The 15149-nt window shown below is 33.1% G+C and overlaps 1 protein-coding gene across 1 annotated transcript; it reads left to right on the top strand.

Moving 5' to 3' along the window:
• Positions 1-4268: 4268 nt before the first annotated feature.
• LOC124536894 (PAT complex subunit CCDC47) lies at positions 4269-14349 on the top strand. The gene is made up of 11 exons (XM_047113546.1): positions 4269-4444; positions 5383-5528; positions 6210-6307; positions 6462-6566; positions 7250-7424; positions 8551-8681; positions 9327-9485; positions 11535-11725; positions 12256-12409; positions 13289-13423; positions 14139-14349. Exons 2-11 carry the CDS (start codon positions 5390-5392, stop codon positions 14241-14243), a joined length of 1392 nt encoding a protein of 463 aa, XP_046969502.1. The 5' UTR covers positions 4269-4444; positions 5383-5389; the 3' UTR covers positions 14244-14349.
• Positions 14350-15149: the final 800 nt, after the last annotated feature.

Below are 15149 nucleotides of genomic sequence, written 5' to 3'. Positions count from 1 at the left end.
ATTAGTTAAAGGAGTTCGTATTGGTCTAACACCTCGCCTTATTGCCTCCACTGGTGACAGGAGGGCTGGTTCGTTTTTTGCCCAGAGGATCGGAATTGCGATTCAACAGGGAAATGCTGCTAGGATTTTTGATACTATTCCCGTCATGATTTGTAAAGCTATTTTTAAACCATATGTAAATTAAAATCGATGCTAAGGTGATCGTGATATTTTTTATACTGATAATAGAACACTGCCACGATGCTTCGTGCTCGTAGTGTGCGAAAGATAATAATCCTTGAAAGTAAACCTGGAAAAACCTAGTACACGAAGTAAGGCAGCTTACAAATTTCCTTTAAAACCAGTCATGTTAGTCATCACTACATATACAACAAGAATCCCGTGTTATGTAAACTTACATCTCCGAAGGTACAATTTTAAAAATCGTAGAAATCAAATCCGGGAAAATGTTTTCTCGGAATGCTTCCTCAATTTGGTAGTGTATACTTTGAAATAATTAATACGAGGATTACAAGTACAAAAATTACTTATATTAGAAATAATTTAAATTATTAAAGTATATAAAAATTTTAGACCTTAAATTTGGGAGTAATATACCAAATATATCCCAACGTTATTATTATTAGTACCTACAGATATAAAGTTCTTAAATGCCAATAACAGTTATTTTTAATGGAATATTGTGATTATGTTGACGATCTATAATTCATAAACAAGAAACCGAAACAAAATTTGTGTAAATAGTGACATCATTGTATCTTTAAATATAGTATATCACCGTGAAGCACTCTCATCGCACTCATTACTTCTTTGTTGTTGTGATTAGTTCAGACACGGGCCCAAGTTTTTTCAACTAAAGATACTTTAAAATTTATTTTTGCACGACAAAAGGTTGGCCAAAACGTTGGGTATAGATTTACGTGTGGAAAAGTGAATTATTTCGACTTACATGGTTATTTTTTTTAAGAAATTCAGATAATCCCGAAGAGCAAAAGTCGATAGTATCTCTGTATATTATTGACAGTTTTGCTCTTTCGGAATGAGTCAGTAGATGTAATAGCGCAAGATCTGATAGACATATAGTGTTTCTCTAGGAACCAGACGGATTATTGTCGGTACACAATCCAAACGCCTAAACCTTTACTGGAAAATGATGAAACGTTCATTAGTTTTTAATTTCGAATTTTATATTTATTTTCTCGTCCCTTGATTCTTAGACTTTACTTAAGTACTACTTGCAAAAGTATTCCTAATTGACAGGAGAGCTGGTTCATTACCTATTGTCACTACACTACCCGACTTTTCGTATATTTTACATTGAAAGACAAACTTGTAGGAAACCTCAACCGATTTCTATCTCAATTAAGTTACTATAATAGAAAGCCATAGAAAACACCCATTTTCATTTACTCAGAAGAAGATAGTGCAAGAATTAGACACATTGCATGGTTATATAGTTATCTGAATAACTATTTGTAGAAACTTATTTTTCAACCTTGAATCAGATGGGAATCAATTTATTAAATTTATAGATCGATAATTTATATGATTATAGTTAATATTGTTCCATTTAATATCAATAAATATATGACGCACTGCTGAATGTTAGCATTAGACTGTACGTATACACTGAATCATGTCTTGTTCAAGGTGTAGGAAGTGACATTTAGAAAACAATGCAACTATATCATACGTACGATTTTATATATCCGTTTGATGTTTTTAAAAATAAAAAATATAGTACAGGTTGGTTCTGCGTCGTAATTGTTCATTTGTATTACTTATTTTCATATAAAATTGATGACTTATAATGATATTTTTACTTTACTGATTTATAAATTAAATCGCTTGTTAATTTCAAGAGAAGTTTATATACCTAGTGGCTAGAAAAGCGTGGAGCTAATATTTGTTTCAGCCAGGATATAACATTTTGTTTAACTACTGACTTGCAAGTTCTTCTCGGTCTATATTTCTAATCTAAAGTTGTTACAGGTTTTACTTTATGCTTTTAAAAGCCTACTTGAACAAAATATATTTTGTTTTGATTTTATATAGTTCATATAACTATGGATAGTTCTAGTGAGTTCCCTCATTTTAATTTAATTGGGGCGGAAATTTAGACAGGACCGAAAACAGTTGAGGGTAAAACTTTGTAATTCGTAGCTAGATTAAAAATCTTAACAGTAAAACCCATTAAAATATATTGACAAAATAATGGCCCAAGATCCTACTATCGGCAGCTTTATAAGCCAGTCACTAGACGAACAACAACAACAACAACAGCCTGTAATTTCCCACTGCTGAGCTAAAGGCCTCCTCTCCCTTTGATGAGAAGGTTTGGAACATATTCCACCACGCTGTTCCAATGCGGGTTGGTGGAATGCACATCTGGCAGAATTTCTATGAAATTTGTCACATGCAAGTTCCTCACGATGTTTTCCTTCACCGCTGAGCACGAGATGAATTATAAAGACAAATTAAGCACATGAAACAGCGGTGCTTGCCTGGGTTTGAACCCGCAATCATCGGTTAAGATGCAGGCGTTCTAACCACTGGGCCATCTGGACGAACGGAATACATTAATATATAAATAAGCTTTGCCCTGCAGCTTGCCTGCGTAAAATCATATTTTCCTATCATATATGCTATACGATATAGAATAAAAAATTGATATTAAGGTATTCCAATATGCCACTATTACTTTTATTAATGAATTGGCTGTATTGCTTAGGTACAGCCCCCTTTTGACTCGAGCGACGAGCCAACTTCAGGCTTATTAAAAAATTGAATGCAAAAAGATATGTTGTTAGTTTCCGCGTTGACTACATAGGCACAGTACCAACTACTCATAAATAGTGTATCGATATCAATATTGTGTTACATCAAATTATTCCGCCGTATTTTTTCTTTACGGTCATTGTAAAATAAATTTATATCAGGTTTATATACATAAGTTGTATAACAATATAAATATCATTTAAAAATAAATGAACAACAATGAAACATGCTCATAATCTATTTATATATAGATTCATAAATAAAATAATAATATAACGGTTTGTGTTCCTATTATTTCAATAAACATAAATTATGTAAAATATATTCTATGATTTTAGATTAAACGGTACATTTCAATAGACGAATGTTGTTTAACACAGGTCCACAAAAATAATAAAAAATAGGTCTTTGACCCCATAAAGTGGCGAATACATTAGTTAGAAGTATTGTCTTAAAATACATTTTTTAATAGTCAGCGAAATAATATAATAAAAATTTTATCGTCGATATTGACTTAAATATAGCTTTTGGGCTGTGTTAAATATTATTACCATTAAATCAAGTTATTTTATTTTTACTTTTTAATTAATTTATATCTCCCTAAAATTTTAATTAATTTTATAATAGCACTAGTTATTGCCCGCGTCTTCACTCGTGTTTTAAAGATTTGTCGTTGGGTAGGTAGACTATGTGGTTCCTTGGATTTCAAACTTGTTTCATAGCAAAATTTCAACAAATTAAGTTCAGGGAAAGAGGCACAGACAGACGAACATACAGTTTAAGATAAAATTGATATTTTTAAGTTTATAAATATAGAATACCGAAGTAAGACCTGTAAAATTAAATCTACCTTGTGTGAATGATAGAATTTTGTTCTCGTAAATTATGTTCTATTAAAATATATTTAAATGAGACTGTTAAGATATTTTTCAAAATAATATCAATTTATATTTAAATATTGCTTAGAGACCCGTTCAATTTCACGTTTCAGTCAAACTATGTGAATTTGTAGGATGGTGATAGGATAGTTAAAACGAAAGATTTAAATTAAAAAAAAAAGTAGTCAGAAGGTTTTAATTGTTACGGAATATGCTACGGAAAATAACCAGATACAAACTTAATATCGACTTAGATACTTTTTTACCGATGAAATTACAGTAACGACTACATATATACATTGCATTAGGATTAATAAATGTCAGTAAATAAATCTGTAATATATTGCGTTTTCGTATCCTTATTTGCTTATTCTTTATGAATATTACAGATTTTATATACATATGTATTATAAAGGTTATTGTGTGTGTCAGCCTTACTTGGATGAAACATTGTAATATAAACGCTACTTGCAACACTAGTAAAAATTGTCATGTGACGACATAAATTAATGTCAATGTCAAGAATTATGTGTCTTACGTTACGTTTATGACAAAACTGCAATAAACCTTCATTCGCTCTCTTTTACGATTGGTTAAAAATCTAACATACTACAATTTAAACCAATCAAATAACATGACAAAGTTTTGATTAATGAAATTGAGAAAAATCAGAATATTTTGTGTGATAAGTAATGATATAGCTATTTAGTTTAGAACAAATTGTTAAAAATAAGTAACTTAAAATAAATGTATTTATTTAATATTTAAGTTAGTGTATCGTCCTACAGGTAAAAAATTAATATTCAAATATTTATGAAAGTGATAAAATAATACGTAAAATGTAAATGTCATTGAAGTATTATTTCGTGGTTATATTCATATTTTATAACTTATAAAGTAATATATGACTACGACGTTGTGCATTTGTTGTTTAAAATTGATGTTTTTTTCATTCCCCTATAAATATACTAAGGTTTAGCCGTTTTGATAAGTGATAATATTATAAATAGGTCAGTTAAGTAAAGTTCAGTGAAGCCCTTAATTTGGTACAGAAACCTTACATATAATGAGTTATATGTGATAAATCATTTCACCTTGTGGCTTTGTCTTATTATGTTCTTAAAATAGCCCATGTCCTAGATGTTTTTACATATCAATCTTACATATTATAACATGATTTTGACTTTAAATATTGAATATTTTTTCCAACCTTTTATTAACAATTATACTTCGTAGGTATTATAACTCATCCTAATTGATATATACTCAAATTACAAAGACATTTGTCAAGATCTTATCTGATCACAACCTTGTTATAAGATAAATATGATCTAGTAAGATAAATTAAGTCAATAGGGAAAGAAATTGTAGGTATGAATGAACAATTTGTAGGAAATTTAGTAAAAGTGGATACAAGTTGTCTTAATATATATTGCCAATATTTAATGTTACTTTAAAAATCTGTATATAATTATATACACATAAAATATATAGGCAAAGTATTTCTGGCATTAGATCAGATAGACATAACAAAGTTGATACAGAGAGCTATTTACAATATAATCCTTCAATCATTTAACATTAAATAAACATTTCTCAGGGCTTTTCTAAAAGTTCAAATATTGTTTTCGTACTAATTCTCTGTTACAGTATTAAGTTAATTAAATAAATAGATTTTATTTCTTTCATTAATTTATGGTTCTAATAATGGGTCATTTTCTTCTAGGTTGAAAATGCGTATATTACTCCTCTCCATAGCACTGCTACTGGGCAGTGTTTGTGTGTCTCGGGCTTATGAGGACACTTCACTAGAGGATGATGATTTTGCTGAGTTTGAACAGTTTGAGGCTGACGAGGATACTCCAGGAAATGGTAAGAGGTTGAATTAAAGATGAAGATAGTGCATCTCCTTTTAAAATCAAAAATATTTTAATGCTATAGTATACAAGGATATTTAAGGTTGGGATTTTCTAGTGAGCCTAATATTGTATTTGGTTTGGGGAGACCCACAAAATTCCGAAGACATTTTAACGTTGCCATTTCGTACATTCAAATCGTTTATAAAAGATACATTGGTAAAAAAGGCATATTACTTGATACAGGATTTTGTAGATGATAAAAAAGAGTGGAATTAATACCTGTTGACTTCCAGGCAGGATATATTAATTTAAATAATTGTTTAACAAACATGACTTTGTATTTTTTAAATGTTGAACAAGAGTAAACTACTGAGAAAACTACTGAGTTTCTTGCCGGTTCTTTTCAGTAGAATCTACTTTCCAAACTAGAGCTTCACTTAATTGTTAAATGATGATTCAAAAGTGCTTTTAAAAACCCACTTGAATTGATTTTGATTCAGAAGTACATTTACATTGTTTCTCCTATTCAAGTTTAAGTAACTGCTTATCTCAAGTGAACAATACATTTTATAAAGACCTTTCACTGTAGACGATTTTCATTTTTATTCTCTACTTTTGAACAGTATATCAAAGAAATCAAACTCATTTGCTTATTTATTCAAATTAAGTATCATAATTTACTTTTATGTTTCAGATTTCAAAGAAGAAGAAGTGCCAGTGTTAAAGCCAAAATTGAATGTAAATAAAGAACAGTTTGAAACAAACATTGATGCAGATGATATAGTTGTCGAGGTAAATATTTATGGGCTGAAAGAAAGCTAATCAATTCTTAGTTGAGTCATCTAACCATTAGTAAAATACCTTAATGTATGTAGTAAATGACAAAAGAGTTTATGGCAAGCTTTTATCATGTCTCTGTATGCTAAAATCTATATGTTTTTCTCAGGATGAAGACAATGAATTTGAGCATTTTCAAGATCCTGAAGAGTTTGAGGGGTACCAGGACACAACACCTCGCACTGCCGAACAACCAAAAATTACTATCTCTCAGGTACCTTTCTTATACTTAGTAGAATACTGGTTGGTCTGCCTTTGCTCGAGTTTAGGTTGGTCATTGTGTATTTGCTTTGTTAATAACAAATTTGGTTCTGTTGCTTGTTTGTGAACAGACAGAGAGACAGAGCTTCTTTATAAAGACTTTTTTAAGTTTATATGAAAGTAACATAAGAGTATAATTATCCTATTGTTGGGCTTCGTTAGAAAAGGATTTGAAGCTTTTTCTAGGATGCTATATAAATATATAGTGTTGGTAGAAATACATTTGGCAAATCATTATCCAAAACAAGGAGGATACCTCACAATGTTATCTTTGACTGCTGAACTCGAGATGAATTATAAATTGAAATTAAACACAAAGTTTGTTCTCATTATTTTGTTAAAATTGTACTGTCTCTTACTAGGACATCCTGGTGCTGCTTTGGTTTGTGTAGGATATATATTATACATAGTAGAACTTGAAATATTTCTTTGCATATATCATGTATAAAAGTCGAAGCATTGCATATGTAAAACAGAGTGTCTATCAAGTGCGTCACAGTCTCTATATAATTGTACCGTCTCGTTGATAAATCGTGAACCAGTTAGTGACTTTCATTATCCTCTACACAAATCCAGCAATAGTATAATAATTTCTGTTTAAAATTATAATGATTTTAATTGTATTTTTTTCAACAGGTGCCAATAATGATACGCCCCAGATGGGACGCGTACTGGCTGGAAGGTATCCTGTGCTGTTTGCTCGCAGCGTACGCGCTCGCGTACGCCATCGGACGCGCCAAGAACACGGCCATAGCGACTAACTTCCTCAAGTTACACAAACCACTTTTGGATGAGAATTTCACTTTAGTCGGTGAGATTATGTTTACTTTGGTTATATTTTAATATTTAATTATTTTAATTACATTGTTTTTTAATACAAGTGTAAATTTATTATTAACTTAATTTGAATATTTTGAAATATATTTAAAAACAATATTGAAAATAATAAAAATTTACTTAAATCGTTTTCAATTTTATATTTGAAATAGTTGCTATTTATAAAATCACAGAAAAAATTAGAATATGTATTGTTGGAATAAACAAGCAACATCTGCGTCAAGTCACACAACTTCCCTTTGAAAAAAAAAGGCGGGAGATTTGTATTTGACACATTGAGATCGCGAATATAATTATTACGGTGTAATGTGATTATTGATGGTTATTTGTGTTGTAGACTAAATGTTTTTCTATTGTGTTATTTTAAATTAAAGATAATTTTTAGAGGTTAACCTACTTCCTACTTCTGGTTCTAAAAGTATTTATAAAATAATTAAAATAGGTTAGTCGATTAATGATTATTATGATTATCTGTAAATATACCTCTTTTAAATACACTCAGAATTAGTTATTCCCTGGGATCATTGGTTATCCGAACAGACAAGTCTTCTTTAAGTATATTTCACCAACAATTTATACTACGCTAACTCTTAATTTAGTGAAAATCGTTCTTATGCCAAGTTGCTTAAAATATGTTATTTTATATATATTAAATAAAGAATAGTCGTATTAAAAAGTTACAAATTTATAAAACGATCACTATTTTTTATTTTGAGTCGAGATGGCCCAGTGGTTAGAACGCGTGCATCTTAACCGATGATTGCGGGTTCAAACCCAGGCAAGCACCGCTGATTCATGTGCTTAATTTGTCTTTATAATTCATCTCGTACTCGGCGGTGAAGGAAAACATCGCGAGGAAACCTGCATGTGACAAATTTCATAAGAAATTCTGCCACATGTGTATTCCACCAACCCGCATTGGAACAGCGTGGTGGAACATGTTCCAAACCTTCTCTAAGGGAGAGGAGGCCTTTAGCCCAGCAGTGGGAATTTACAGGCTATTGTTGTTGTTGTTTGTTATTTTTTTTTTAATCGATTTAAATTACGCTGAGTATTATTAGTGGAGTGTGCGCAATGCTGAGAGAGCCTTCGGTCCTCAGGAGAGTCAGGGTTGGACGTGGTTTCCGCTGACGAGCGCGGCTGGAGGCGCGAGGCGGAGCACTGTTTCACCATGTGGTGCAGCGGCCGCCAGTGCTGCGAGGGGATGCTGCTTACCCTCAAACTCATCAAGGTCAGGCCCTGAATGTACAAAACTTACTCAACAAGCCCCCCCCCCCTTTGGAGGTGATTTGTTTCTGTGGGTCCTATAGGTACGTACAAAACTTACTCAACTAAAGGGGGGGGGGGGGTGATTTGTTTCTATGAGTTCTATAGGTAGTTTTGTGCATTTCGCATGGTTAGCCGCAGGTTCACGTATTATAAAATATAAAACAATATCAATTGATTATATTTCTGATCTTTAAACAGGATCAAAATGTTCTTATCGTTAAATCTTATAACACAAAGTACCCCCGTCCCGTCTGTAGTTAATGTTTTATGTGTGGTAATTAAATGTCCATGATGGTTTTTCGTAAAACGGATGAAATTTGAAATTAGTTATGGTATAAATTAATATAACGTATAATGCTTAAAAGACGGGATGGAATAGTCTGTCTGTCTGCTGCTTTTCACGGTCAAATCACTGATTCAAATTTGATGAAATTTCGTATGTAACAAACTTGCATCCCAAGGTGGGACATAGACGACTTTCTTACCTAAGACCTATTTACTTACTTATATACTTTACCCTAAAGTATAGGGGAAACCGCCTTCGGCAATATTATTCAAATTAAAAGGCCAAACTATAACAATATGTTTATTATGTCTTCGTTTTCAGCGTCAAGACTTAGTGCACGTTCTGCTGGGTGTAGTCAGACCGACTCCGGACACGCTGCTGATTCGCGTGGAGCTCGGCAAAGACGACTGCGATCCGTTCGTGCTCTGCATCGCGCAGAAGAAGATCGCCACGCGCCTCGCCAAGGAGATGCAGGACTTGGTAAGCAGTTTGACTTATTGCGAATCACTGAAAGCGTCAGCATAAAACTATGATTATTTTATTTTTTGCTGACCGTACCGTTTTTTTTTTATTTCTTTTATTTCTAGTAATGTGAGCGTGTAACGATTAGTATTTTATAAAAAACGAGATTACTATAATATATATTATCATTACATAGTATAAAACAAAGTCGCTTACTGGTGTCTGTTACTATGCTCAGATCGTTAATATTACACAACGAATTTTGATGTCTCGTTTTGATTTTTTTTGTATTTTAAAATAATTGAAGGGGGCCAATAGTAATAGTTGGCTAAAAACAAATTTAAAATATTAATTTTCTTCGAGGCAAACTAAAAAAAATCGGTAGAGCTGGACAATGTTTTTTAAACTAAACAAATCCTCGAAAGAAAGTGCTCCGGAAGTCAGTTAAATAACCCTTTAACATTATAAATAGATTTACTAAAAGGCAAATATATGTTAAAAAAATTATTTATTCAAATCTTCAAAATATCCAAAGAAATAAAGTTGAAGAGTTCGTCGAAAATAATCCACTCGAGGATACCAAAAGAAAATTATTCAAGGAAAATTATCCCCGTAAACAACTTGAGAAAATAGTTATCGAAATTAACCATTGAAAATAATTGTAGAAAATAACTTTAAAAGGAGAAACAATTCTAGTTAGATTCTAACACGAATCTCGAAAACGTATAATTTCACTTTAATAATCCAACCAACTTACCCGGTCAATCCCGGTTATTTTCCAAAAATAACGAAATGCATCATGGGAAATATTCTAAAGATTCCCTGTAAAGAACCACAATCGTCGTTACGAAACAGAACAGTTGAAATAAATACAAATTTCGAAGAAAGTTTTACGACTTACTACGAGGCGACAAATATCCGAATTAATTTTTGTAATCCGACATGGATTTACTTCCAATTCTTTAAATCAGAACACATCGTTTTTTTAAATCAACATTTTAAACAATATTCAATGATTTAAACCAAATAAAAGTTACAAAAACTTTGTAAATAATTTAGCGTCACATTTCGACTCAAAAAGCGGAAGTAAAGTGACGTCTTAGACAAATGTCAAAGATCATCTTAAAGATAACATAAAGATAATAAATCACAATTAGGTCAGGAACGCATAATGCATTAAAAGTGCATTTATTTCAAATGTAAAATTTAGCGGTATTTTTAAATTATGCGTTAACATAACCTTAGAAATGGTTGTCAAAGTCAAATGACAGATGACATCCGATAATTTATGTTAGAAATTTAATAATTTTTGACGAAATTATTTAAAAATGGATGCAATATTTAACGGGCGCCACAATTACGTTACAATATATAATATTTTTTATATGATAGACTGATTCAAGAAGAAGCTTTATGTGTATAATACATGTACAATATAGCAAAGACACTGATTATATTATAGGGTTTAAAATGATGTGAATAAACACATTTTTTTGCGCTTAAATTGCCAACGCTGGTTGAACCTTAAGATATTGATCAAAATAATGTACAGTATTGTACACCCGGGGCGGGTCGCTAGTATTTCATGTTTTAATATTCAGTTTCCGTCTGCAATGTACTAGAAAGTATCGTGAGATGGGATTGTATAGTAAGACACAAATTAGATGTAGCATCGGAAAATGCAATGGAATGAAAATAAAACCGATTACTGCCGATTTACAATAGCTCCCCATCGCGCCATTAGACGCTATTCGTCGCTATAGATTCACGCGTCAGAGAAAGCAAGTGCATGTAAATCGACGCGTCAAATTGACGAATATATTAGGTCATATGATATTACAAGTTATTACGTTTGTGCAAAGATCATATTCGCATGAGAAATAAATATTGATAATTTGGGATAGCGTACTTAATTCGGATGTGATCGGTTTTACGAATTTTGCCGATGCGACATCTAAGTTGTGTCGTACTATACTTAATTCGGATGTGATCGGTTTTACGAATTTTGCCGATGCGACATCTTAGTTGTGTCATACTACATACATAAGTGTGTGTGTCGGGCCGCAGAGTATGTTCTGCCCCGAGCGGCGCGCGGGCGACAAGCACGGGCTTCCGGCGGCGCTGGGCGTGCTGTCCGAGTGCGCGGAGGCCACGGCAGCCCTGCTGGACGCGCGCGTCACGGCAGCGCTGCAGCGCTACCACGCGCACGTGCTCTCCATACACGTGTCCGACCGCTACGCCGGGCCCAAGCAGATGGAGTGAGTGCACCCACCGTCTCCTCTCTCTTTTCAGCAAACGCTGCTCCAATACGGCATGGTGGATATAATAAATAAATTAGATGATGTTTTTCTTCACCATCGAGCACGAGATGAGTAACACTAATGCTTGGGTTTAAACCAATAATCGTCGATTAAAATGCGCCGTACTCTAATCACTAGGCTATCGGTTGTTGTACCCTTGATTGTATTTATAAGTTGCTCTCATCAGACATTCTACCGCTAAATAAAAATACGCAGTATTCTTGTTCGGTTTGAAGGTGAGTGAGCCAGTGTTACTACAGGCACAAGGGACATAGCATCTTAGTTCCCAAGGTTGGTGGTGCATTAATGTAAGGAATAGTTAATATTCCTTACAGCGACATTGTCTATGGGTGATGACCACTTACCATCAGGTGGCTCATATGTAAATAATATAATTGCTACATTTTCTTTGCCGTCATTATACTTGTAACTCTCTTTCTCTTTGGGCCTCTGGATTTCATGAATACATTAATGATTTTATTTGTCAGAGAAACAGTAGCCACGAAACCGCCAGAAACGGAACGGGTGATGCTAGTCCACCTCGCGCTGGGCCCCGACGGCGGCGGCGAGGAGGTTCGACCGCTGTTGCTACTGGTTTTCTATTTGCTGGATAAAATCAAACGGCTTCGTTTAAGCAAGGAGGTATGTTATCTTTGTGTTAAGCCTTGATTTTTATTCTAAAATTTTAATTATTATATTTTTATAATTATTATATTTTATATAATTTTATTAATTTTGTAATTATAATAAAAGCTTATTAAATGAAGAATTAACTTGTAAATTAAGACTACATATTTTAGTGACATTTAGTATACCTAATTTGAATTTTCACTTTACACGGTAATTTTGCTATTAAATTTAAAGCCAAGCCAAAATAGCAGGTTTGATTCTGATCTCTTGGGTTATAGTCGTATCTACTCATTAGACAAGACCTTTAAGCCTAACGGGATAAATAGGAATATTATAGTTTGTTCGCGTTAAGAATGCAGTGAGTTGTCATTGTTTACCGGCTTTACTCCGCCCCCTGACCAATCAAATCTTTTTTAACAGCAGGGTGAAGGTGTATGCATATTTGTGTTAAAATTCCAACAAATTATATTTGTTTTAAAGATTAAGTATAATGAATTTAAAAAATACACATTAAAATAAAAAATCGAATCGGGGTGTTTAATCAACAAAATTCTTAACACTATATACAATATTCGTTTGCGAATTTTCCCATCGCGATGTAGAAATTTACATATTTTGACATAACGTCATCTAGTAGCTACAGGTTACATTAATTATTACGTGTACAGCTTGAATAAATTAAATATAAATATATAAATAAACAAAAATTTAAATTATAAAATAAAAATATCAGTTAATAATTAATTAAATGTGAACTTGACTTTGTAATTTGAAAAGATTTGATTGGTCAAAGGGGGCGGAGTCTTTCCGGTGAACAATGACAACTAACTGCATTCTCAACGCGAACAGACTATAGTAGTTGCTTAAGAATGTGAATTGTCTTTGTGGCAGGCGCTATCGAAGTGCGAGAAGCGTCGCGTGAAGGCGACGGAGGCGTGGGTGCGCGGCGCTCACGCGGCGCGACAGGAGCAGGCAGCGCAGCGCCGCGAGGAGAAGCGCAAGCAGGAGAAGGAGCGCATACTGGCGGTCAGTGACCCTTGACAAACATCACCCCCCCCCCCCCACCGACTGAACCGCTGTGCTCCCCTCATAGTTCCCTCGCCTTGACAAACATCAAACCGACTGAACCCGTCATAGTTCCCTCGCTTATGATCTGTCGCAATCCGACAAGACCGCAGAAGACTAAATCCGGCTTTTGTCAATGTCCTGATATAAGAATTCCTGACCTTTTTTGGGGAGACAATTTTGTTCACTTTTATTTGCAAAGTCACAGTTATGTCGTATATCTAGGAACTAGCGCGCACTGGTAACTTTTGTCACGGTGACTGTTTCGTCACTCTTGTCAAGTCCGTGAATATGTACAGAAGCAGACACAAATGTCACGTCGTAATGTGCGCGCACCTCCATACATATTCATGGACTCGACAAAAGTGACGAAACAGTCACCGTGACAAAGGTTACCAGTGCGCGCTAGTTCTTATATCTCAATTAAACGGTTGAAAGACGCAGGTTCTGTCTGATCTAAATTGTATTGATAATAATATTTTTTATTAAATATTATAAGTACTGCCTGCAAAGAAATCATTGTTGAAATTATTTTAAAATTTTTCAACGCAATGAAGTTTTGTAATTCAAATTGGTGTTAAAATCTACATAATTATATTTCAAATCGGTTAATCCCCATCGAAATCGCTAATTTTAAATTGATATCCCATTTATAATTACGTATGTGGTATTACAGGAAGATGATCCTGAGAAGCAGCGGCGTTGGGAGCTAAAGGAGCAGAAGCGTCAACAGAAGCGCAAAGCCCCGAAAATGAAGCAACTCAAAGTGAAGGCGCTGTAAATCAGCAATACTCAAATGCAATAATTATTTAAATAAAGAGTTTTTTGTTACCTATCCATAAGTGTTGATCCTACAGTCTTGTGAATAAATAATATCTGTATACATCCGTAAATGTTTTAATTTATACATAACTAGCCTCCGATGTCTTGACATAACATTACACAATAGGCTATTTGACTGGTTTTTATAATATATTTTATACTATTAAGTAGAAGTTAAGGAACCCAGTAAAAGTTGTGTTTTTTATTTCTAGTACATATTTGCCGAAAAATATCATATTAAAAATTATATACATAAATAGCGCGCAAACGCGCTACTTGGACAATATGGCGCTGCAATGGTGTCGGTGACATCACTTTCCTGTATTTTAGTCTGTGGTACATATAGGAGAAAAGCAAAGTTTACAAGAAAATGACTTCATCATAAGCCCGGCCAATCAGGAGCGTTTTGTGTCACGTGGCAAACGTTTGAAAAAATGCATTTTTATTTATGGATTTTTGAATAAATTAAGTATTATTTTCAACTTCGTTAGTAAATAACCATTTTTAATTTCATAATATACACTGATTACAATAATTCACAATTTATTTTTCGCATTGTCAAATAGCCTATTATTATTTTTTACTACGACTGCTAGACTAGCCGTGGTCGTAATGTTAAGGTTATATATTGGCGTCAAAACACTTTAAGATATTATTATAAAATAATTCTACGAATCCGTCTGCTAACAAAACCGTTAAAATAAATGATAATTGATATTGATTGGTCTTCTTTTATTGATTTCGCATGCTTAAGATATTTCTTTACAAACTGATAGTCGTATTATTGCCGACAATTTAAGTTATTTTAAATTTGATGTTTAATTTAAAAGCTATTTTGAAAATTATTAATTATTTTTTGTGACAG

This window comes from Vanessa cardui, chromosome 17, assembly GCF_905220365.1.
Source record: "Vanessa cardui chromosome 17, ilVanCard2.1, whole genome shotgun sequence".
NCBI lineage: Eukaryota > Metazoa > Arthropoda > Insecta > Lepidoptera > Nymphalidae > Vanessa > Vanessa cardui.
This window is presented reverse-complemented; position numbering and strand designations above follow the sequence as displayed.

Excerpts from the sequence above, each read along its gene's own strand:
- LOC124536894 (XM_047113546.1), top strand. The coding sequence starts at position 5,390 with ATGCGTATATTACTCCTCTCCATAGCACTGCTACTGGGCAGTGTTTGT. Across the intron at positions 5,529-6,209 it reads CGAGGATACTCCAGGAAATG|ATTTCAAAGAAGAAGAAGTG; the intron begins GTAAGAGGTTGA and ends TTTATGTTTCAG. Across the intron at positions 12,410-13,288 it reads GGCTTCGTTTAAGCAAGGAG|GCGCTATCGAAGTGCGAGAA; the intron begins GTATGTTATCTT and ends TCTTTGTGGCAG.